Source organism: Vicia villosa, linkage group LG7, assembly GCF_029867415.1.
Source record: "Vicia villosa cultivar HV-30 ecotype Madison, WI linkage group LG7, Vvil1.0, whole genome shotgun sequence".
Classification (NCBI taxonomy): domain Eukaryota; kingdom Viridiplantae; phylum Streptophyta; class Magnoliopsida; order Fabales; family Fabaceae; genus Vicia; species Vicia villosa.
In genome coordinates, this window is record NC_081186.1 from 77777632 (window position 1) to 77805113 (window position 27482).

Genomic DNA, 27482 nt, shown 5'->3' on the forward strand with positions numbered 1-27482 from the left:
AGGAAGAGTTGAGTGAAAAGGATAAAAAGATTTTAGGTTGGAGGGTTTTGGAGGGTTTGAGTTTATTCATAGCACCAAAAACCCCATAAAATGGGGGAACTTAAAAATTGTATTGAAGGAGGGTTTTGAAGGGTGTTGTGAAAAACGATGTCAAGAACAAATTATAATAGGAATTAGGGAAGATAAGAAGAACATAAGAATTGGTTATAACTGCTATTCTTTTACATTCTCTTAAAACAAGATTACAAGTTTACAAGAATAACAAATAACCTCTCTCACCCTAAATTAGGATTTGCAGCTTAGCAATGATGAGAGACTAGTATGCTATTTATAATAAAACCTAACATACTAACTAATGGGCTTTTTCCACAAGGCCCATTACACAAGCCAGCTTAATAAACAAGCTAACTTAACAAATTACGGTTTAAACACTAAACCTAATTTAACATGCTAACAACCCTAGCATCTTCGACACAAGCATGTCAACAACCTTCGACTTCATTCTTAATCTTGTCGAACCAAGAAGCTACCCTTCGACCATATTAGAGTTCGATCCAATATCTCACAAATCTCCACCTTGGACCTAACTCTACAACATCAAGGGAACAAACTAGCTTTCTTCATGCAGCTTTATCAGCTGCATACAGTGGAAAAACTTGCAACTCGGTAATGTCTTTGTGATCATATCAACAGCATTGTCCTCAGTCGAAACCTTCAACACTTGGACTTCTCCGTGCTCGATTACTCCTCTGACGAAATGCAGCCTCACATCAATGTGCTTAGTTTTCTCATGATAGGCTGAATTCTTTGACAGGTGTATTGCACTTTGACTATCACATTTAACAGTGATACCTCGACCTTGAAGTTTCATCTGCTTTGCAAAACCTTCAAGCCACAATGCTTCTTTCACAGCTTCAGTGAGAGCAATATATTCTGCTTCAGTGGTTGATAGAGCAACAACCTTCTGAAGTGTTGCTTTCCAACTAATTGTTGTGCCAAACATAGTGAAAACATATCCAGTAATAGATTTTCTAGAATCCATACAACCTGCATAATCAGAGTCGACATATCCTTCGATTGCTGTTTTACTATCTTCACCCAAGGCTCCACCATAAATTAGGACCCTGTTTAGAGACTCATTTATGTACCTTAAAATCCACTTCAATACTTTCCAGTGAGCCTTTTCAGGATTCGCCATGTACCTGCTTACAAGTCTTACTGCATATGTTATATCGGGTCTAGTACAGACCATAGCATACATCAAAGAACCAACTATATTAGCATATGGGATTCTATTGATATAGGCTCTTTCAACATCAGTATTGGGACACTGATCAATACTCAACTTGAATTGAGGGTTTGTTGGAGTCACAACTGTCTTCGAATTCGACATACCAAACTTTTCGAGAATCTTTGGTAGATATGCCTCTTGAGATAAGCATAACTTCGACTTCTTTATATCTCTTCGAATGTCAATTCCAATAATCTTGGAAGCAGCTCCCAGATCCTTCATATCGAACTCCTTATTGAGTTCAGCCTTCACCCTCATCACATCTTCAACATTATTGCTTGCTATGAGAATATCATCCACATAAAGCAACAAAATAACAAATGAATTACCATGTCGAAATCTGAAGTAAACGCAGTGGTCAAACTGACTTCTAATGAAACTTATGCGTGCCATGAACTTGTCGAATCTCCTATTCCACTATCGAGGAGATTGTTTTAGCCCATATAAAGATCTATTTAGCTTGCACACATAATCTTCCTTCCCCTTTTCGACATACCCTTCAGGTTTCCTCATCAGGATTGTTTCATCTAGATCACCATACAAGAACGCAGTCTTCACAACAGGAGAAAACACATCATTGAAGTCGACACCTTCTTTCTGAGTGAAACCCCTTGCAACTAACCTTGCCTTGTATCTTTTCGACGTCACTCCTTCGATTCCTTCCTTAAGTTTGAAAATCCCATTACAGCTGACTAACCTTGCCCCAGCAGGTTTCTTGATCAGTTCCCAAGTGTTATTATCATGAAGAGATTTCATCTCATCATCCATGGCCTTCAGTCATTCAGTCTTATTTCGACTCCTCATAACTTCCTTGTAGTCTCTAGGTTCTTTGTCTAGAACCTCACTTGCAGAGATTAAGGCATAAGCTATAAGATCTGCATACCCAAGTCTCTGAGGTGCCTTGACGAATCTTCTCGACCTATCTCTCGACAATAGGTAGTCATCGACAGTCTCCTCATCCTCAGCATATTCTTCTTCTTCTTCGACTTCATCTGGGATATGCTATTCAGCATCAACATGCTCCACCTCAATAAGAATCTCTACCTGTTCCAGCTCTTCGTCAGATGTTTTCTGTACTTCGACCAACATCATCAGTTTTCTTAAAAGCCATTTCAGCTTCATTGAAAACTACATATCGATTGGTGATACACCTCCTGTGACCTGGCTCTAGGCACCATAGCCTATAAGCTTTGACTCCTTCAGGGTATTCCATGAACATGCATTTCAGAGCTCTAGGTTCGACCTTGTCTTGCCTAATGTGAGCATAGGCTACTGTCGCTACCGCGAAAATTAACATAGTCGCCACTAACATATTTATCCTGAAAAGGAAGGGAATGCCAGCAAACCACAAAACAAAACAACGGTCTCACGACCAGAGAAAAAGGGTAAGGGAGTCGGTTACGCAAGGGGAAGGTATTAGCACCCCTCGCGCCCATCGTACTCGATGGTATCCACGCCTGTGTCTAAATCTATGGGTGTGTAAGCAAACTACGCTAATCTGGACTAAAATGAATGCAAAATGTAGGGAAAAGAAAGGATTATGCTCGCACGGGCCCTACCCCGCTGCCTACGTATCTGTTTTGCAGAATCAGAGCTACCGTAGCTCGGCTAACTAATTTCTGTTTGTTTTGTGTTTTTTAGGTGAACGAGTTACATTCACACTCCGTTGCTCGACCTTTGGAGACTTATGCTTGGGAATGGAGCGGAAATAACAAGCTCTTAAGAAAAGAAAATCAAAGAGTGTGGTTTGTGTTTTAAAGAATGCATGAGGAAGACCTAAGATAAGGGGGAAAGCTTGCTACCTAATGTTATCATACAAAGGGTACAAGTCTAAACTAGCCTATCAACCTACGAGGAGAAGCGAAAGCAAACAAATAGCACACAAACAAGCATCCGCTCGTAAAGCAAACAAAACCAACAGTACTGACCGAATGGTAGAAAAGCGGTCCCGCCATAGCCAAGGGGAGCAACTCGACCCAAGTCAACCAAGCATTAGACCTCGCGAAAGATGATCGGGCCATAGACAAGAGGGCGGATCCCTCTCAGAAACCAAGCTGTCACGGATCATAAAGGAAAAAGGTGCGTGCGTACACCGAGCATCAACGTCGAGCGACGCGAGCTATAGGAAAGGCGGGGGTCCGGCTGCATGAACCCTTTTCCTGACATACTCGATAACAAGATCTTGTGCAGGTTCAGAAGCGAGCGACGCGTAGCGTGCGCATACTGAACGGACTCTATGAGACTAGGCGGGGGTTGATTGCTAACCCTTTCCGCATGCCTTCCATGAGGACTTAACGGAGTGCCATATAGGACTTAGTACACCGTGACTCCCTGCCGCAAAGCACAAATGTAAACACACCAACAAAAACAGAGCCTCTTTCGAGGGCTTGGCCAGATGCATGTCTAGGTCCTACTTCTCATGTTATAGGATGATGCGGAAAGCGGTAAAAGGGACAAGGAGATACCGAGCGGATAGCAAATCCGCAGTGAGCTAGCAACGCAAGCAGAACTAAGATACTTCACGTAATCTAACATCCAGCAAAGCTAGGAGTCCAGCATAAGCGTCAAAGCGATGCAGTGTGAAAATAAATCACAACCACTATGTGGTGCGTATAAAACACAACCACACAAGCAACCTGCAGGAAATACAATCCAGACAATACAGGAATATACATCTCAATGAATGAGAGATCAAGTGACTGGCATCGGGAATAAGTTTGTGTCCCACAAATAAAGTGGAACACGATGCAAATCAATCGCACCGGAATCGAATTCATGTCCCACAAATAAAGTGGAACACGAAGCAAACGAATCACAATCAAAGGCTCTCTCGAAGTACCTCGCACATCTCAACAATCAAATCAGTAATAACAAGGCAAACACACACCGCCATAGGAAATAAGAGAAATTAAATTCTAAGTAAATCCTAAACAAAAGTCTAACAAGATTAAATTGTTTTTATGACATTTTCATCTAAAAAGCAACGGAACAAAACTAAGTACAAAACAATTAAATTCTATCAAGACAAAGAATACATGTTTTTATTATCTTTTTATCAATGCTAAAAATCTAACAAATGTAATTGTTTTCATGTCATTTTATTACCTAAAAAAATGAAAAGAAACTAAATCTAACTAACAATGAACACAAGGGGTTTAATCTTGAAAATATGGTACAGCATTGTGATGAGGGCGCAGGCCCAATGCTGGTGGTCCAAAAGAGTGTTTTTTGTTCATTTTTGGCATCAGACAAGGAGGGTGACGATGGGCCTATGGTGAGCATGAACAGTAGTTCGGTGATGGCCCAATGTATTGCATCAGAATCAAATTTTGTTTGGTCCAATTCATTATTCACATTTTTTATTTTCAATGTTAATCAGCTAATTATGTTCACTTAATCCTAATTAACACCAAATAAATCCAATTAATCACAATACAAACACATTAATGAAAAAAAACTTGAATTAGGAAAGGGGATAGGGTTACGTGTTATGGCCATTGGAATCTATTTGAAGAAGCTCTCTCCCTCCCCTCACTCGCGCGAACGGCGGCACAGTGACTAGAGTCCTCTTTCGATCGGAGCTTCTCCGTCTCAAGCTCTTCGATGTCTCGTTTCTTCTTTCTCGGTTCAATATCCTCGTTGCTCGATCTCGCCTTCATCTCCCTCTCAGATTCGTTTAGATGAATTGCTGTTGTTCTTATGACGTAGAGAAGATTGCCGATGCGCGGTGACATTCGTTCATGTTTGCGTATCTATTGAGGTTCGTTGAAGGTTATGGCGGCGATGACTTTTGGTGATGATGAAGCTGTGAAGAGTTGTTGTTGTACAGATGCGGCGGAGATGATGATGGATGAGGATTCTGTTGCAGAGTTTTGAAGGTGATTGAAGGATAAAGATTCGGTTATCTTTTCAGTCACAGGTTCGTTCCTCTTTTTTGATTCTGTTAGAGATTGTTATTGTGATGTATTGAATTGAGCTTGTTGATGTTGATTGAAGATGATATTGATTGTGAACATGTGAAGAAACAGATGAACGATTCTGAGTTTTTTTCTGGTGATTTTCTTGAGAGGGTTCGGTTGAAGAATTCTTGAAGATTGAAGATGCGATAAAGATTTTCTGGAGATTTTTCTGTTGTTCAAGGTGAATGGAGAGAGTGAAGATTGCTGAAAGGTTGAAGATGATATTGATGGAGGGAGAATCGAGAGAGAGATTCAAGAGAGCTTCTAATTTTTGTTACATTCTGTTACATCTGAAATTCTGTTATCAATTCAATGGAGCTTGAGAGAGAGTGGCGAGAGAATCCAGATTCTGTTATGAATCCTTCCTCTTTTGTTATGCCATTCGGTTATCTGGTTTTCTTTGATGTAGGTAAACTTTCTGTAACGTGCCAAAAAATCCCCATGCTGAACCGGTTTTTTTCTTGTATTTTCACTGCAGGGTCGGTTCAATTTGTTGCAACTACGGTTTTGGATTTTGTTGAACTGATACAAGCGGTGGGTCGGCACTATTGGTCATCACGAAATCGATTGATTAGCAAGATACCATCAACTGTTTGAAGATTTGGACTTGATTTAAGTAATAGCTTTGGATGTTGAGTTCTTCGTGAAATTTCCATGGAATGCAACATGATTAGATTTGAAATGAGTATATGAACATTGTATGGTCTTGAAAATGTGGACATTTGAGTTTTTTCTTTTTAAATGAATTTGTAATGGTGTAAAGGATATTTTTGTATGAAAGCTTACTTCACTTAACCAAAATTCATATTTAGATAGCTTAGCAAACAACTTCTTCTCTTTCAACACAGACAAAACAATCCTCAAGTGCTCAGCATGCTCTTCTTTACTCTTAGAGTAAATCAAGATGTCATCAATGAATACCACAACAAACTTATCCAGGTAGTCATGAAAGATCCTATTCATATATTCCATGAACACACCAGGTGCATTAGTCACACCAAACGGCATCACAGAATATTCGTAATGACCGTACCTCGTCCGAAAAGCAGTTTTCTGAATATCCTCAGATCTAACGCGAATCTGATGATAACCAGACCTCAAGTCAATCTTGCTAAACACACATGCTCCAACCAACTGATCCATCAAGTCATCAATTCTCAGAAGTGGATATCATCGTCACTTTGTTCAATTGTCTATAATCAACACATAATCTCATCAAACCTTCTTTCTTCTTGACCAATAGAACAGGTGCACCCCACGGCGATACACTAGGACGAATAAATATCTTCTCAAGCAACTCTTCAAGTTGACTCTTCAACTCTTTCAGCTCAGAAGCGGACATCCTATACGGAGCCATCGATACGGGACTAGTTCCAGGAACTAAATCAATTGAAAACTCAACTTCTTGTTCCGGTGGTAAGTCAATTATATCATCAGGAAATACCTCCGCAAATTCACAAACTATAGGCAATTCCTCAATGGTTCTCTTCTCGCGCACATCTAAGGTTGCTAACATCATAAACAATTCAGCTCCACCTTGAACTGATTCGTCGACTTGCTTAGCGGACAAGAATAAATCTTCTTTAACCCAATTCTCAGGAAAGATGACCGTCTTATCAAAACAGTTGATATACACACGATTAAATTCCAACCAATTCATACCCAAAACCACATCAAGTTGTTCTAAAGGAAGACAAACTAAATCGATCCCAAAATCCCTACCAAAGATACTCAATGGACAATTCAGACATACATAAGAAGTAGAAACAGAACCCATAGCAGGTGTATCAATAACCATACTTCTACGCATATCAGATAATACAAGATTCAATCTTCTAGCACAATCCAAGGAAATAAAAGAATGTGTTGCACCAGTGTCAATAATAGCAATCAAAGGTGTACCATTAATGAAACACGTACCTTAAATTAGCCTCTCATCAGTAGTGGCTCCTGCACCAGACAATGCGAACACTTTTCCTTTTGCTTGCTCCTTCTTTGGCTTGTCACATTTTGTACTAACGTGGCCTTTCTCTCCACAGTTGAAACAAGTCACATTCGAACCACCTCTACAATTAGTAGCTATGTAACCATACTTTCCACACTTGAAGCAAGTAGTAACCTCTTTCTTGCACTCAGCAACTTTATGACCCTCAACACCACATTTGAAACACTTAGGTGAAGTAGAAGATCCTCCCCAACTTGGCTTCTTGCCAAAACCAGCTTGTTTCCTCTTGTCATCATACGGTTTCCCACGATCCTGATTCTTTCCTTTCAAACTCTTGTAGATAGAGGCACTCTCTCTACTATCCTCATCATAAATCCGACTCTTGTTAACCAATTCAGTAAAACGGGTAATCTGTTGGTAACCAATAGCCTTCTTGATATCATGTCTCAAGCCGTTCACAAACTTCAAACATTTAGATCTCTCAGCATTAGCAGTATTATAGTGGGGACAATACTTGATAAGCTCCTGAAACTTAGCAGCATAAACAACAACGGTACCATTTCTTTGCTTCAACTCAAGGAACTCCACCTCTTTCTTCCCACGAAAATCTTCAGGAAAATAGTTCTCCAAGAAGACATCACGGAAAAGATCCCAAGTAACCTCAATGCCATCTTCTTCAAACCTCTGAAGAGTGTTGTTCCACCAATCTTCAGCTTCCTTTTCCAGCATATGAGTATCAAACTGCACTCTCTGAGCATCAGTACAGTTCATAACTCTGAAGATCTTCTCAATTGCCTTCAGCCAAGCTTGAGCTTTATCAGGTTCATGTTCACCTTCAAAAACAGGAGGATTATTCCTCTGGAATCTCCCTAAAGCACGGTACTCATCATCATCTCCATTTCGGTTACCAGCATTCGCTTGAGGAATCTGACCAATGGAGCCATCCAACATCCTCAACGCCTCAGCAATAGCATCATCATTCCTACCTGCAACCATCGTCCTAGACAACCAAACAACCATGCAAACAGTATCGATTGTGTCAGATACATAAATCAAATACAACAAGATAAGAAAACATTAAAGACTATTGACCAACTGGTCGACCAGGCTCTGATACCACTAATGTAACACCCTTTTTTATACCCCATAATATTTAACATATAATCAGAGAATAACATGCATATAATTCAAAAGGGCGTCACATTGATGATTTTAGAAGAACTAAAAACCTTAAAAAAATTGACAGCATTTATCTACACAGCACAATACTCCTGGTCATTTTAATAACACTCAATATCAAATCACAATTTAACCTGGATATGCATTCACAACGGAAATATATGATACTCATGTGATGGTAGTTCACATTTCCGATTGAATAAGATGACTAGCACAATAACACCTCCTATCACTATATATATGTCTTCACGTTTTATTCAAAATAAACACATATATATATATATATATATATATATATATATATATATATATATATATATATATATATATATATATATATATATATATATATATATATATATATATATATATATATATATAGCTAGTAGCATTATCAATGAAGTAAATTATGGTGTTTCACATTTTTCTTTACCCAAAATAATTCAATAGCAGCATTTCCCATTTAATCATTCATGCATTGACTCACATTGTTACTTTAACAACTAGGTAGTAATAATAGCACTTTTATCATTTAATGTATTGTTACTACATGCTTCTTTTAAATGGCCAAGGAATGCTACAGGGGCGGTACATTAGAGGGATAGAGAAAAGAAAGTACTAGTCCATCTCCCAAGTAAATACGCTACAGTAAGGGAGATATTACAAGTGGTGTTCAGTTGTTTTCAATTTCGCCAATGGTACTTCACTATGAAATAAAAGTAGGTGGTGTTTAATTCAAAAAAAACAAGCAGTAGTATTTTCTCGGTTTTCTTCAATTGGGACAGAATGGAACAGTATGTTTCATACAATAAGGTGCTAGTTCAAGTGATCATTTAATAATGCTACACGCTACAGGGAAAAGGCATTGAATTTGGTTTCCACGTTTCTACTGCGGATTCAACAATTATTATTAGTAACATGTTCCTATGGTAAAGATAGTAGGGCCCACAGTTTAATTGGTCAAGAAAGAAAACATTGGAACCAAAATCATGAATTAAAGATAACCAGAAAAATTGGAACACGACACTACATTCGCGACACTACATTCGTGGCGCATACACAGTCAAGCTTGAAGCCACTACCTTTGGTCATCATCACCATGTGTTGATGTCATTCGGTGACCTCCAACCTATGCTACTTGGATATTTCATTTTCACAAGCGTATGAACACAGGGTGTTCATTTTCCAGTATTAAATCTTGTTTTCAAACCCAATTTTTTCTACAGGTTCCAATACACTAAACAAAATTTAAATTACAGATTTCATTAGATTTAACTATGAACAGATATAAATATGTTAAGCTACCAATTACCACATTATACTAGCCCACAATGATTAGGGATTCTCCCCCTTACCTCTTGTTTTCTCCTCCAAAACCCTAGCTTCCTCTTCTTGTTCCTCTCCTCCACTTCTATTCTTGAAAACCAGCAAAATGATAAGTAATGTTTCTACTACTCCTCATTTCCTCTCTTACTATCTTTATTTAATATGTTGGGCCTTAAAAATAATAACACCCTATAATTGCTCATAACTCCAATAAATAGGCCCAATTAATCTAACTCTCTAATAATTTAATTAATTCTATTAAACACAAATGCACTCAAGTTTAATTAATTAAATTAATAATTAAACCTCATAATAATTAAATAATTAATTAACACTCTAAAAAAAATATAAAATATTATAATAAAATAAATACTAAAAAAACGGGTTGTTACAATAAGCTATTATATAGAACAAATGAAGTGTGTTATATGAAACTTGCACTTGGCCAAACTGTTACAAACCAAAATTCTTAATATCTTATAGAACCTGTAATTATCACCGCTTCTAAAAGGAATACCAATCTGAACAATAGAATAACCTAAGAATACCGTTTGTAAAATCACCAACAATCACAATTATAAATCTCATATTCATAATCAATCACACATACAAAACAAATTAAACACACATAAAATCTCAAAATTTAAAACAAGATATTGAGTTGATTAATCACAACAGAGTCATACCAAAATCATATAGCTGTGCTGATTAATATATCCAAAATCAGTAACAAAATGGTGTGGTAGCTACAAGTACAGGATTCGACTTGAATTAACTTTAGAAAACAAAGGTCTATTGTGCAAACCAAATAAATTCCGCTCAATTTGTTTCAAAAAATCAGAACATATCCTAATGATAAATGTCAACATAGGCTCTATTTTGACATGCACTATAGAATCTCTATTCTCAACAACACACTAAGTCTATGTTTGGTTTCACGTTTGAGGCATCTAGAATTGATTCTGCACGTCTAGAATTGATTTTGATGTGTTTGGTTGATCTCGAGCAGAATTGGTTATGCTTTAAACGTGATTTTTAAACGCGATTCTTACATAAAATTTATTGTTCAAGTGGTCCTCCCTACCATGTCCAGCGCCAATAACCACTAAACTGAACCAACTAACAATTGGTAAAAGTATTTATCTTTAAGGAGTACTTGTACGATAATACATTTCACTTTGCATAATTAACTTTAAGACCCAAAATTTTATTTTAAAGAATTTCTTTTATATTTTAAAGGTGTTTTCAATAATTTACTTTTTCAAATAAACTTAAGCCAACTTCATTTTTTCAAACAACCCTCGAGTTTTTATGCCAATACACTCTTATTATTTAGATAAATATATATGGATCTCTTCCCGTTAGAAGTGGAAGATGTATTTATGATAGAAATTTATTTTAAATAAATACTATTTTAACTAAATATCACAAATTGTGTCAAATTTGAACTAACAATAAACAAAATTGTGAAATAAATTATTCCAAACATTCACGAAAATAAAGTTTTATTTATATTAAAGTTTCAACAATAACTCGAGAGAAAAAAATTAATAAATAACTCATAATAACATAAATTAATCATCACAATTACCCCCTGGTCCTCCGAATTGAAGAGAATATCCAACTTCACTATCATATGTTCCATAATATTTAACAGAATAACACTTAGGTTTATCACAGACTTCTTCTATCTCATTTTGTTTGGGTTCAATGTCTGTTGTGGAGTTATTAACTTGATATGTAACATATCGAAAATAACTTGCATGTGTATATATGCGATCAGGATAATATCCAGAACCCATTGGCGGATTAGAATCACCCTCAAGAGATGATGTTCTACCACCCCATCCTACTTGAGTGGCATAGTTCAAGTTGGAGAATAATGTTGTGGGAAAATATCCAAGCAACTCATTTTCAAAAATTAGCAACCAATTATATGTTTGAGGATCCTGGTCACAAAAACAAATTGTATTATGGAATGAATTTAAGGCTTTCATGTTAAATGAATAATTTCTAATTCCATGAAAATATTTGGTTGTAAAAAATTGAACACATGTATCTTCTATGTTTAATATTTTTTTTCTTATTGGAGAAAATTGCATGGTATAGAAAATTAGGAATAACCTGAGCAATAGATATTTTCATTTCAATCATCTGTCCACCATATATAGATGTATTATCAATTCTTCCACCAAAATAGTTGTTTTGGCTAGTTTGAATAAATCCAAAACATTGTAAATTATAGCACCCGCTTGTCTTGAAATTATCAGTCTGTCAAATTATTACAACATCAAATTATATAATGAAAAAATTAAAATTTTATTTAACATAAAAGTAATTTTCAAAATGCGGGAAAGATATAAGATCATATTTAACCAAATATAAAATGAAAATAGGATTTTACCCCAACAAAATTTTGTACTTTGTAAGCTAATAAACCTTAAATAAAAATATATAAACAGAAGAAATAAGTAGGGCAATAAAATTTCCTACCGTCCATACGGCATAAAAATGAGTTGCATCATCATTGTATAATTGTGGAGCCACCTAACATAAATTTATAAATTTCAAATTAACAAATAATTCAATATATATATATATATATATATATATATATATATATATATATATATATATATATATATATATATATATATATATATATATATATATATATATATATATATATATATATGCACTGACACAATATACTATCATCTAGTAGAAAACCAACAATATATCATGTTATTAAAAAAAAATGGGTTGTAATTGAATACATGGTTGTGATTGGTTGACAGTGTAAAACTATTTTATACTGTTAGTGCATCACCCATTTTTTCATATATATACATCACAACCATGTATTCAATTACAACCCTTTTTTTTTTAATAACATGATATATTGTTGGTTTTCTACTAGATGATAGTATATTGTGTCAGTGCATATATATATATATATATATATATATATATATATATATATATATATATATATATATATATATATATATATATATATATATATATATATATAGGGGACGACTCAAGTGAGAACACTTGGTTATTATGAGAAATGAGAACAATGAATCACGACCATTAGATTTGATTTTAATGGACTGGATTGATTTCTCTTTCTGTGTTGATTTAAAATAAATATTAAGGATCACGGAAAGAGAAATCAATCCAGTCCATTAAAATCAAATCTAACGGTCGTGATTCATTGTTCTCATTTCTCATAATAACCAAGTGTTCTCACTTGAGTCGTCCCCTATATATATATATATATATATATATATATATATATATATATATATATATATATATATATATATATATATATATATATATATATATATATCACAAAAATTAAACTTACATGCCATCCCATGCCGATATAACTTGTGCCGTCAGGCCCACTTCGAACATACATCACAGAAGAACTTGTTTGATTGTTTTTAATATTAACATTATAAACACGACTTGTTCCAGAAACTCCATTATACGATTCATAAATTCCAGGTTTTGATATGACTTCTGCATACTACAAATATCATAATTTTGTGTAATTTATCTGCATACTAAGATAATTATAATGATAGGTATAAAAAACTAATAGGTACAAACATAAACTTACATGGTTACCGTGAGTATTTTCAAACACACCATTATTAAAATATGATTTTCCTCCAATTAAATCATTTTTAGTTGCTCTCTTAATCGGAACAGTTCCAGTTGGACACTTGTCTTCTTGAAGCCCAAATACAGCCTTAATTGATGAAGTCTTTTCACTTTTTTCTTTAGTTCTAAGTTTAAAGCGGGGTCTTTTCTATAGTTGATACACACAAAAAAATAAATACAAATTCAAATATAACAGAAATGTATTGATACTGTATACCTGCAATTTATGATTCTTGAGTAAAGGATCATCAAAAGCTGGTTGCTTATAAATATCAATGCAATCAACAATATCCCCAAATTTTGTCTATAAAAATCATATTCAAACAAACACAAAGTTAGATATGTAACAAGATGAAGTAACTCATAAAAACAGTATGCAATACATGGATACTCTTTAAGGGAACTTTATTAATCCTCTTTAACTCTCGTTCAATTTCCAAGTCTTCTTTCATTGTATGGCATGTAACACACCCCACTAAACACACGACAAAGAATAGTATATTGAACATTTTTATTAAATTATCTTGACAAATAAAAATGATTTGATGTGGGTTATGGTTTAGTCTTCTCTCATTTTATAGTTACGATTCAACAAATAATAAGGACATTGAAATTGAATTAAAATTAAATTTCATGAATGTTAACTAATTTTAGATTTTTTCCTATTTCTTTTATTATTTCGATCATGAATGTTTAGATGATTTTATTGTCTATTTTGAAAATTATTATTCCTATAATGAATTTTATACTTTATATTTTGATTATTTAATGAATAAAAGAAACAAAATCAGACTTCTTTCTTTCTTTGTTAGAAATTACAGTGTTCATCTTAATAATCAAATACATTTATTGTCTATAATTGAAACAATATCAATGATATTAATAAAATATTGTTTACCCTTTTTTCAAAACTGCATCCTAATAAAAAGTGATTATATTTAAATTTATTTGTCTCCATGCAGTTATGTTATCATTTGGTTTTGGTCACCTATGAGCTGTTAGGTAGTATTGAGCGCCTCTGCCCCGACCTTCGGATCCTTGTCGCCGGCCTAAACAGGTAAGTCAATTCATCTCTACTCTACACAACTGCCTCTAACACTGTCAGTTACGATACACTCTAATCGCGTGCGAGTAACAATGTAACAGAGAAAAGGTGAAGCTCTCGTCGGCAGACATTCTATATATATTGAGCTTATACATATATGACTTACATGAACGAATATTTATATAAAATTAAAAGGGATGGAAGTGTGATATATGGAAATTCAGGAGTGAAGAGAGAAGAAGGAATATGTTTTGCATTGTAATATTTTCCAATCTTAGAGTTACTGTTACATTGAGGCATATATATATATATATATATATATATATATATATATATATATATATATATATATATATATATATATATATATATATATATATATGCTATTCAAAACTATACAAACCAGTGTTTTAAAAACCGGACCGGCCGGTCGGACCGGTCGAACCGAAAACCGGTCTGGTTCAATAGTCGGATCGGGTATGCCATCAAACCGGTGAAAACCGGCAGTTTAATTGCTTTTTTTTTTCTTTTTTTTACTTTATTTAAAAAAAATTAAACTTTTTTTTAACATTTCTTTTAAAATTTTTTTAATATATTTAGTAGTGTATTACTTAAATAGCATTCTCACATAGTTTTTTTCGTTAGTGACAAATTAAAAACTTTATTGTCTATTTGTTATCTTTGCTAATAAATTTTCTTAAATAGCATAAACATATTGAATTTTATTTGATTTTCTTTTTAGGAGGATTCTATTTTGAATTAAATTTGGTACACATTGGAGTTATTTTGTTATAAACTATTCAATTAGATTATGTTGTAATTAGACTTTGTTTGCAATTAGACTTTGTAATTTTGTACTATTTTGTTATGTGTGATACCTTTGTTTAAAATTTGAATTTAAGTTATGAAACTGTGAATTTATGATATGATATTTTTAAAAGATTTAAGAGCTAGTTATAATTCTTTAGAGACTGAATCATCCGGTTCGACCGGTTTTATACTTATATAATGACAGGTCTATTCAACCGAGTTATCCGGTTTAATTCGGTTTGATTGTGCGGTTCCACCAGTGATCCAGTGGTTCGACCGATAAACCAGTGACCCAGTACTCTCACCGATTCATTGACCGGTCCGGTTTTTAAAACACTGATACAAACTATGTAGTACGTGTACATGAATCATACTACTCTACTTCTACATAGTTTGGCTGGCTTATACTATAGAGAGATTTAACTTTAAGCCCATTCACTTTTTGTATAGCCCAATACTGAAGTTTTAACGTTAATTGAGTAAAAAATGTATATAAACTCTTGCATTTATCAGCAAAAACTATACTTGCCATCAGTATTCAATAGTACGTGTACATGAATCATACTACTCTACTTCTACATAGTTTGGTTGGCTTATACTATAGAGAGATTTAACTTTAAGCCCATTCACTTTTTGTATAGCCCAATACTGAAGTTTTAACGTTAATTGAGTAAAAAATGTATATAAACTCTTGCATTTATCAGCAAAAACTATACTTGCCATCAGTATTCAATGCATGATGCATTAGTATAGGTGATGGATGATAGGAAGCTAATCCTACCAAGTCTTTAGAACTAGGATTTCAACAATAAAAGGTAAAGACATTAAAATTAAAGATAAGAAAATAGAGATAAAAATAAGTTAGTTGATTTCTTTGATAGTTTTTTTCACTTCTCAATGAGTACATATATAGTAGTAGAAGTGGATAGTAACTAAAAGCCCAATAACTAATTAAAGGCCCAAATACTACTAGAATCCAATAACAATACTAATAACTATTAATATAAATTCTATAATACTCTTCTATCATTGCCAACCCCTTCAAAAACAACCTTGTCCTCAAGGTTATAAAATTTGCTCATAAAACCTTATTATACTAGATCCACTACTTGAATGGTGACCATAGCTGCCATAAAGGTACTCAAATATCCACGGGAATCCCATTGTTTCCCTTTTTTTCCATTCTCACTGATGTAATGTAGTCATAAGATCCTGCAATAAAAAACGAAAATTTTTCTCTTTTGGTTACCGAGGTCACAATTTTGGCAACTTCAAAAGTGGCTACCTTGGATACAAGCTCTTCATCCAACCACATGTAACAAGACCATAACCTTCCCATCTTTTTATGCCTAATTATATTTATTCTTTCAAACTTAACAACTTTGATATAAGTTATTCCCATATTTTTGTGATGAATCGTCATCAAAAGTTCAGCCTCAGTTTGAAATTTCGTCGACCTTTGAGCTGAAGATGCAGAAAGTATTTGGACTGCAGTTTTATTGCCTTTTTTCATCTGACCATTATAAACACTTCCGAACCTTGTCACATGTCTCATATTTCCAACCCATGTTATCAAATAGCTAAAACTAGTGTGTTCAAAAATCATCCTCAAACCACATTGCTGAACACCACCCTTTGTATCCCATTCTTTGCCATGCACTTTTGTAAAATCCAAAAAAAAATTGGAAAAAATGATAGCTCAAAATATCTTTACTGTAAAATAAAGTATTCTTATAATCATGAACTTCCAAAACTCTTATGCTCCCATCTCTAATAGCTTTCTTGACTTGATTCCATAGGAGACCCCAACTAGAAAATCATAATCAGCCTCTAAAAAAACAAGTCTCGACTTTCACACAATCCATTTTATGCATACAAGAAGTTTGGAAAATTAAATTTTGGAATTCTCTACTGACATCGAAAGTCGAAACAGTAAATTTGTTTCCAACTTGCAAGCTTATGGGTTTTCCATTTGTCCCAATGTTTGATATATATCTATAATACTCAGTTTGCTTCATTGTCTCCAAACATGCAAGTATTTTTAAAACACCACAAACAAGGTCATAAATGGAAGTATATAGTGATTGATACCTGGTTCTTTTAAACCTCTTCAAAATAAAGGAATCAGACCACGGTCGGGAACAGGTTATTTGTGTTGCTTCGTGGGATTTCACATTAGTTTTTGAGAAGCTTGGAAAAGGAAACATTGCATATGGCTGTTGAACCTGATGAACAGCCTCTTTACTTGCAACAGAACTATAACTAGTAGGTACCTCATGTGGATGAACTGATGGATCTGTAGGGAAGTTTGCTTGTTCAAATGAAACAGTTGGATCTCCGATGCTGGTGCCGTCTCTAGCACTACATGAATGTCCATCTGAAGTATAAGTTGCTTTTAAACTGACATATACATCCTCATGATCCAATTCCATCGCCAACAAAACATAATCAACTTTCTTAGCAACTTTGACCGCTTCGTTGATTTCAGCAGAAACACACTTTGTTTCATCATTACAACCAGGATAATAAATACTCTTCTTAGTAAAAATCCCAAAGCCTTGGAATATTGTTACCAAATTACAAGGAACACCAAAATGCTTTCCTAAAACAACTTTTGAGGCAATGTTTTTCAAAAGTACAGTGCCACTTCTTGCAGCTTCTAGAGGTATGTCATGAAAGATAATAGTGTTTAGATAAAATAAGGGAATGGTTGGCAGGGGTATTTCGACGAACACATTATGGGCAACATGTGAGCTTGACTCACTTGTTTCATAATACAAAACCTCAAAACCAATATGATCTGGTGGTTTTGATGGAATCGCAAAATCAACATCATCATGAAACCTTTTGTTGTTGACTTGAGGCTTGACCATGAGAATTTTTGAAGAATCAAAATCTATGATTTCAAAATATTGTGGAAATGATTCACAAGAAGGAGAATGAATCTTCTGCGGTTTTGGTAATAAAGGATCCAAGACTGGTACGAGTTTAGTAGTGGTATCGAAGGTTGGCAGAGGGGAAATGGTGAATCCGCGTACTTTTGCAAAGGCTTCACGTGTGCGTGTTCTCTCTGTCTTCAAAGTAGCATCAGGGGGTTTTGGTGGAACTTCGTAATCACCATCTTTAGAGGGTGCAAGGTTGTGGGTAGGTGCACAAATCTGAAGTTTTGAATTCGTTGAGATTAGCGGCGAACGACTACCTGAAAGATCCCTTGCAGAAATTATCTTTGTGGATGTGAGTAGAGATTTTGGTGGTCCTGGGTCATGTGGTTCAGGGATCAAAGCATCCATCGCAGTGGTGGATCGTATAGTATCTGTTAGTAAGAACAATAACTCGTTGTCAACATCATAAGAGCTAAAATAGGATGGCTTCGATGGTGGTGGAGAAATGGAGCAAAGCTTCAAGCTCGAATCTGATTCCTCCGTGAAGAGTGGCGATTGGATTCCATACAAATTGGTTTGTTCTCGTTGTGTTCTACACAGATCTGAAGATTCTTCTATATCTTCCTCAACACTTTCACGGATTGTATCTTGAAATTTTTCGTCAACGGAATCGTCAAGAAAGGAAGTAGCATTTACAGACTCCACTGATTCATAACTAGGTTGGATTTCCTCATCTAATATTGGTAAATTGTTCCGCCATTCAGGTTTAAAATGTCAGAGAAATACAGTGGTGAACGTATCCCAACATAACGGTGGATGAAGTTGAGACCGCCAAACCCACCATTGACGAGCACGACCACGTAATTTCACCACAGCTTCTAGTAGCTTCATCTTTTCTGGTGTTCCTTTTTCTTTGAAAACCTTTTCAACACATAACACCCACCAATAAGAATCTTCTTCTTCTCCATAGAAGACTGGAACAGCCATATAATTTGGGAGAATGAGATCGAAATGAGAGCACTAATTGATAGGAAGCTAATCCTACCAAGTCTATAGAACTAGGGTTTCAACAATAAAAGGTAAAGACATTAAAATTAAAGATAAGAAAATAGAGATAAAAATAACTTAGTTGATTTCTTTGATAATTTTTTTCACTTCTCAATGAGTACATATATAGTAGTAGAAGTGGATAGTAACTAAAAGCCCAATAACTAATTAAAGGTCCAAATACTACTAGAATCCAATAACAATACTAATAACTATTAATATAAATTCTATAATACTCTTCTATCAATGGACAACAAGGCGTCGAAGTGATAAATACTGCCATACCATCTTCATTTTGATTACACTTTTTGGGAGCAAACATCATTTTAATCTAGTTGTTAATCCATTAAAGTTTTCGCCAACTAAACATTTAAGTGCATGCTTTTCTACAAGAAGAGGAAACAGTTCTATTTAAGTACTTTCTAGGTCACCTGCACTCATACGCACTCATACATAGGCACATACGCTTATCATTATCATTGAAATATTCACACTCTCAATGTAGGGAAAAATATAAACCTACCTAACTAAGTTTCGTGGGGGATAAGTCATAGTCACACAGTTCGCAATTCGCTTCGGTACGTGGTACGAATTCGGGTACGTGGTACGCAACCCTCAAAGAATTAGGTACGCGAGGGGTATACATAGTCGGTACGCTATTTGGGTTCGTGGTACGCTCAAATGTAATAATCGGGACGTTATGGTTAAAATATATTTTAATTATTTTGAGATTAAGATGGAATGAGTAATTGAATTTATACATTTTATGAATTCCACAATTAAATCTTAGAAATGAGTGAGAAATATCAGAATTGTTGAACATTATATATTGCTGTGAGTCCCACATCAAGTAAGTTCTTAATATTAAGTGCCAGCATAGTTATAAATATAGAACGCTGCACTTTTTTCTTTAATATTCCGTTAACAAGTATCTGTACCATTAATTGGGGAACAGGTAACAGTTTAATAATATTTTTTTACGTTTTAAAATTATTTGTGAGTTATGTGGGTGGCATGCATACAGTAGCTAATGTAACTCCAATTGAATTAGTTTAAATTTTTAAAACCAATTGCAGTGGTACGCTGGTTTTTGGGAATTACAAGTGAATTGTGATGAACCGGGTTCACAAAAGTACCGCGAACCGGTTCGCACGAACCAATTCGCGGTTCTCTAGGGGGTCAACGAGTGTCATATTGTAATTGTTGAATTCATACAAACATGCAGATGTTTTATGTTGTATCACAATATTTTGCTTCCATTCTAGAATTCGCCTCAATTATATCTGCCTCTTGGTTTTGCATCAAACCTGGTTTTATTGAGAAAACATCATCAGGGGTATGCAGTAAAATAGACTATTCATCCATTAAAGTGTTTGGTGCATGTTACTAGGTTATGACGTAAGTGAATTTTGTTTTCAGAGAGTGGTGTTATTGACAATGTTGAACAAGAACTGCTTTCTGAAGCAACATAATCTTTTAACATTCTAAAAATCACAATTTGCATCCACCACCATTGTTTTTTAGCTCAACCTTATTTTAAATTTCTTGCAATTAGCATGCACTTGCAGCTGTACCAGCACTAATGTGTATTAAGGTGCAGTTTCAAAATGCAGCCAAATGCATGCATAGTTTGAAATGGTGTAATTGAAGGTGTTGTTCATCATGAGAGTCACACATTGATATGAAGTGTATTTGCAGTAGAGTTTATATACCATACCAATCACACACATATGTTAATGACTTGAAAACAAACTAAATAAATGGGCTCCTCTTGAAAGAAAAGTGGGCTTAGGGCCAAAAGATATTGGGCTTTAAGCCCTTAACTAATATATTAATAATTAATTTATAAATATAATTTCATAAAATAATTTAACAAAATTAATTAAGAAATCGTAAAAAAAATTAATATAAAAAAGTATAAAAATATAATATATAAAAAATTCCATGTGGCAATTAAAAATAAAAAAAATTCTCTTGGAGATCACAAAAAATAATTAAAAATAAATCAAAACCCGTTACAATGTGTAACACCCCATATTTTCTAAGTTTAATTTAATTGGAAATTAAATTATTAATTAGAATTATTTTGGTATTTGGTTGAATTATATGGAAAATGATGAGTTATTGGCATTTGGGCCTAGAGTGGTGATTAGCAGAAGAGGGGGTGTTGACTAAGCAAGCCCATCATAATATTTTATTTTATTTTTCATAAAATAAGGAATTTGGGAAAAAGAGGAAGCAGAAGCAGGAACTGAGTCTGAAGAAAGGAGAACACGTGAAAGTGAGAAGAGCCAAAGGGGAAGAGAACCTTCGAAGTTTCGACTCTGAGGTAAGGGGGGATTCTTCGGGTTAGTATTCCTTATGTGATTGTAGGTAGTATGATTGATTAGGATTGTTGTCCAGTTCAATCGTACGTGTCGGGTTTGGGAATTTTGTTAGGTTTTGATAATCTTGTATGAATTGACATGATCCTGTTGATACTTGTGACATATGGTGTTAATACATGTCAATAACCTATTTGAAATGTGTAATTGTGTGAAAAACAATGATAATTGTGTGCTATGTTCGTATGTACCTGAAATTGGGGTTATGGGATAGGGTAAATGCTGTCAAAATGGTGATTTTTGCTGTGCAGGTACGTAGGAACCGGTTCCCATGTGGGACGAACCGGTTCCCCCTTGTAAAAACAGAGAAATATGGATTCTGGGTAGCTGGGAACCCGTTCCCATGTAGGGACAACCCGGTTCCCCATAGTAAAAATCAGAGACGTGATTTTGGATGCAGCCAGGAACCCGTTCCCACGTAGGGACAACCCCGTTCCTGCAGCACTTTTCTAAAAATGTTTTATCTTTGAAAACTCATAACTTTTGATCCGAGTATCCGATTTATGTGCCGTTTTGGGCGTTGCGAAGCTAATGAGATGCTTTATCTGATGAATTGATAAAATGGGCAATAGCCAACTTTACTTTTTAAACTCGATTTAATTATTAATGAATTGAAAGATAGTATATGTATATGTGATTATATATATGACTATTGATGCATGTTCTGTATTGGTGATGAGATTGTGATATTCATTGGGTGATGTTGGTTTATAACATGTCGTAAATGAATACATGTTTTGTGATTATGTTGTTGGGTTGTTTTGATAATTGGTTACATTGTGTGCAATGATGTTAGATGTAACGATGTATGAACGTGGTGATGATTGATGATTTATGAATGTTAATATACTGTTAATATTAACATGTGAACTGTGGTGAATGTATGTGTGATATGTTTGTATGAATGCTAAGAATATATACATGCTTATTGGTGATGATTTGGTGATGATAATGAGACGATGTGTTACATCGGATTGGTGATGTTGTAAGCATGTTATATGTTGCATTCATTTGCATACATTTTTGGTGATGGATCCCGGTGATGAAAGTGGATCAAAATGGTGAGCATGATTCCCAGTGTGTGGAATCGGTGCTGGATATTTTGGTGAGCATGATTCCCAGTGTGTGGAATCGGTGCTGGATATTTAGTGAGCATGATTCCCTGTGTGTGGAATCGGTGCTGGTTAAACTGTATCTCAGTGATGAGGATATCAGTTGGATGGGTATATCCCATGTATGGTACCACATGCATAGTGTCAGTTTAATCATATGCATTGGTTATAACATGATTGGATGGAATTCAGTGTTATGCCTTGGTGTGTTTATATGATTGATGTATTAAGAATATGTTGTTAATATAACTTGATCATTGGTATAATTGGTGAGTTGTGGGCCGATGGCCAATATTGTTGGATTGATGCTTACTTGTTGTAATAATTCTGATTATATGTATGATTGAGTGGATGATAATTACTATGAGATTTTATTGCTTATGATTGCATAATGCTTATTAATTCGAATGAAACTCACCCTTACTTTAATGATTACAGATTAAGGAGTAGCGGCATCAGAATGGGTGAGGATAGCTCATAGGCTAGTCCGTAGTCGTGTCGTGTCATGCTCTGATTGTAACACTGGGAAACGCTAGTTTAGGGACGAATTATCTTATTGGTTTTGTTGTTTTATAATTGTGTTGTAGTAACTTGCATAGATGATGAATATGCAATGTCATGAGTTGTGATCCGCTGCGTTGAACATGAATTGTGTTTTATATTAAATGGTTTCCTGTGTGGCATGACAATTGACTATAGTATTTTATGTTAAAGAAGTTGTGACATCCTTGTATTTCATGTTTACTCTGAATTTTTATTATATTTTCCGTGGGGGTTTTAGAAGGGTGTTACACAATGGCAGGGGTAGAAGGCATTTAACTCTAAATTGAATAATTTTAATTTAAATTCTTACGCTTTCAACCTCGATATTTCAGTAATTATTAAATTAGAAAAATACGTTTTTGTCTCCCAAGCACCCAAAATAACACAATTTATACACACACAAAAACCAAACAACACACAAGATAATATTCTATTATTTGAATAAAATATTAAATTAAAGTCGGGGTGTTACACTCTTCCTTTCATGTCACAAATTTGTTTTGTTAGCACTCGATCCTATAACTGTGTTACACTCTTCCTTTCATGTCACAAATTTGTTTTGTTAGCACTCGATCCTATAACTGTGTTACACTCTTCCTACTCTTATAATTGTGTCTACTCACATACCAGGCAACAGGTATTTCAAGACTAGGTACTAGGTGGAATAAGCTTTCCTAGTGCATTGATGGATGGGCAACCTAAGATGATGTTGTATGGCGATAAGGCATCGACAATAAGATGGCTAACATCAATTTCCCCGGCGTCTGCTCCCCTGTCGCATATTGTCTACAGGTATACATGACCTCTTACTTGTACCTGTTTGCTTGAGAATCCTACCTACGAGCCACTAAATAGTTTGGCATCGTTAGGATCGAGTTGCAATTTCTAGAAAACATCCTAGAACATGACGTCAAAGGAACTTCCATGATCTACCAAGAATCGCTCCTAATTACCATATTGCACGGTAAATTAATATCACAAACTAGAAGATGTATTTATAATAGAAATATTATTTTAATTAAGTATCACAAACTGTGTCAAATTTAAACTAAAAATAAGCAAAATTGTGAAATAAATTATTCCAAGCATTCACAAAAATGAAGTTTTATTGATATTAAAGTTTCAACAATAATTTTTTTTTTAAGAAATCACCCATAATAACATGAATTAATCACAACTACCCCCTGGACCCCCGAATTGAAGAGAATGTCCAACTTCATTCTCATATACTCCATAATATTTAACAGAATAACATTTAGGTTTGTCAAAGACTTCTTCTAAGTGATATTCCATGGGTTCAATGGTCTCAGTAGAGTTATTAACTTTATATGTAACATATCTAAAATAACTTGCATGGGTATATATGTGATCAGGAAAATATCCAGAACCCATTGGCGGACTAGGACCACCATTAGAAGATGATGTTCTACCACCCCAGCCTACCTGATGGGCGGACTTCAAGTTGGAGAATAATGTTGCTGGAAAATATCCAAGCATTTCATTTTCATTAAATAGCATCCAATCTTGTGTTTGAGGATCCTGATCATAAAAACAAATTGTATTATGAAATATATCATAGCTTGACTTTAAAGCTTTCATGTTAAATAAATAATTTATAATTCCATGAAAATATTTGGTTGTAAAAAATTGAACATATGTATCTTCAATAACTATGTTTAATATTATTATTTTCTTATTGAAGAAAATTGCATGGTGTAGGAATGACCTGAGTAATGGATATTGTAATTTCAATCATATGTCCACCATAAATAGATGTATTCTCAAATCTTCCACCAAGATAGTTACGTGGACTAGTTTGAACAAATCCTGAACATTGTAAATTAAAGCATCCAGTTGTCTTGAAATTATCTGTCTGTCAATTATTTCAACCTCGAATTATTATATAATGTAAATATTAAAATTCTAATTAACATTAAAAGAAAAAAAAGTAGAAAACATAAAAGTAATTTTCTAAATGCTAAAAAGATAAAGGATCCTATTTAACTAGAGTTGACAAATATAAAATGAAAATCCTATTTTACCCCGAATTAGTCGTGATAAAATCCGGTGCTTTGTAAGCTAACTAAACCTTAAATGAAATGTATAAACAGAAAAAATAAGTAGGACAATAAAATTTCATACCGTCCATACGATATACAAATGAGTTGCATCATCGTTGTATAGTTGTGGAGCCACCTAACATCAATTTACAATTTCAAATTAACAAATATGTAATTTGCCCCCCACACACACACACACACACACACACACACACACACACACACACACACACACACACACACACACACACACACACACACACACACACACACACACACACACACACACACACACACACACACACACACACACACACACACACACACACACACACACACACACACACACACACACACACACACACACACACACACACACACACACACACACACACACACACACACACACACACACACACACACACACACACACACACACACACACACACACACACACACACACACACACACACACACACACACACACACACACACACACACACACACACACACACACACACACACACACACACACACACACACACACACACACACACACACACACACACACACACACACACACACACACACACACACACACACACACACACACACACACACACACACACACACACACACACACACACACACACACACACACACACACACACACACACACACACACACACACACACACACACACACACACACACACACACACACACACACACACACACACACACACACACACACACACACACACACACACACACACACACACACACACACACACACACACACACACACACACACACACACACACACACACACACACACACACACACACACACACACACACACACACACACACACATATTACCAAAATTAAACTTACATGCCACCCCATGCCGATATAACTTGTGCTATCAGGTCCATTTCGAACATACATCACAGAAGAACTTGTTTGATCGTTTTTAGCATTAATATTATAAACACTACTTATTCCAGAAATTTCATTATACGATTCAAAAATTCCAGGCTTTGATATGACTTCTGCATACTACAGATATCATAAATTTGTGTAATTTATATAATTGAAATAATTATAAGATAATTATAATGATAAGTATAAAAAACTAATAAGTACAAAACATAAACTTACATGGTTACCATGAGTATGTTCAACCAAACCATTGTTAAAATATGATTTTCCCCCAATTAAATCATTTTTAGTTGTTCTTTTAATGGGAACAGTTCCAGGTGGACACTTGTCTTCTTGAAGCCCAAATACAGCTTTAATTGATGAAGTCTTCTCACTTTTTTCTTTAGCTTTAAGTTTAAAGCTGGGTCTTTTCTATAGTTGATAAAAAAAATACAAATTCAAATATAACAAAAATGTACTGATAACTTTGTCATTATTCTAATTAATTGATTGTATACCTGCAATTTATGATCTTTGAGTAAAGGATGATCAAAAGCTGGTTGCTTATAAATATCAATGCAATCAACAATATCCCCAAATTTTGTCTATAAAAATCATATTCAAACAAACACAAAGTTAAATATGTAACAAGATGAAGTTCAACAGCTAGTAATTCATAAAAACAGTATGCAATACATGGATACTCTTTAAGGGAACTTTATTAATCCTCGTTAACTCTTGTTCAATTTCCAAGTCTTCTTTCATTGTAAGGCATGTAACACATCCCACTAAACACACGACAAAGAATAGTATGTTGAACATTTTTATTAAATTATCTTGACAAATAAAAATGATTTGATGTGGGTTTTGGTTTAGTCTTCTCTCATTTTATAGTTACGATTCAAAGAATAATGAGGACATTGAAAATGAATTAAAATTAAAGTTCATGAATGTTAATTAATTTAAGATTTTGATTGGCTCTTTTTATTTATTATTTCCATCATGAATGTTTAGATGATTTTATTGTTTATTTTTTAAAACTACTAATTCCTATAATAACTTTTATATTTTAATTTTTTAATGAATAAAAGAAATAAAATCAGATTTCTTTCTTTCTTTGTCAGAAATTACCAAAGTGTTCACCTTAATATGATAATATTTTAATACTAATGAGTTTTGGCTAGATACCCATCCTTAACAAATTTAAATTTTAAAAGTTATTATTTGAAATAAAATAATATAAAAATATAATATAACATTGAATATCATTAATTTGTGTTTATCTTCATAAATTCTTTG

General features: G+C 34.4%; 2 protein-coding genes across 2 annotated transcripts; both read right to left on the reverse strand.

Annotated features, from left to right (window-relative positions):
- Window positions 1-11274: 11274 nt before the first annotated feature.
- Window positions 11275-13896, reverse strand: LOC131619406 (protein neprosin-like). Its single transcript, XM_058890505.1, has 7 exons — window positions 13762-13896; window positions 13596-13682; window positions 13335-13526; window positions 13077-13241; window positions 12194-12247; window positions 11825-11971; window positions 11275-11649 (listed from the first exon to the last, which is right to left on the reverse strand). The coding sequence occupies exons 1-7, from the start codon at window positions 13885-13887 to the stop codon at window positions 11275-11277; spliced, it is 1146 nt and encodes a 381-aa protein (XP_058746488.1). The 5' UTR covers window positions 13888-13896.
- A 10393-nt stretch (window positions 13897-24289) lies between these two features.
- LOC131617535 (protein neprosin-like) lies at window positions 24290-27011 on the reverse strand. Its single transcript, XM_058888811.1, has 7 exons — window positions 26880-27011; window positions 26702-26788; window positions 26424-26615; window positions 26157-26321; window positions 25344-25397; window positions 24928-25074; window positions 24290-24740 (listed from the first exon to the last, which is right to left on the reverse strand). Exons 1-7 carry the CDS (start codon window positions 27003-27005, stop codon window positions 24369-24371), a joined length of 1143 nt encoding a protein of 380 aa, XP_058744794.1. The 5' UTR covers window positions 27006-27011; the 3' UTR covers window positions 24290-24368.
- Window positions 27012-27482: the final 471 nt, after the last annotated feature.

Coding starts and splice junctions, on each gene's coding strand:
- LOC131619406 (XM_058890505.1), bottom strand. CDS start 13,887: ATGTTCAATATACTATTCTTTGTCGTGTGTTTAGTGGGGTGTGTTACA. Junction 13,683..13,761: donor TTCCCTTAAAGAGTATCCAT/GTATTGCATACT, acceptor TGATTTTTATAG/ACAAAATTTGGGGATATTGT. Junction 13,242..13,334: donor AAAATACTCACGGTAACCAT/GTAAGTTTATGT, acceptor TGATATTTGTAG/TATGCAGAAGTCATATCAAA.
- LOC131617535 (XM_058888811.1), bottom strand. CDS start 27,005: ATGTTCAACATACTATTCTTTGTCGTGTGTTTAGTGGGATGTGTTACA. Junction 26,322..26,423: donor AACATACTCATGGTAACCAT/GTAAGTTTATGT, acceptor TGATATCTGTAG/TATGCAGAAGTCATATCAAA. Junction 25,398..26,156: donor ATATCGGCATGGGGTGGCAT/GTAAGTTTAATT, acceptor AATTGATGTTAG/GTGGCTCCACAACTATACAA.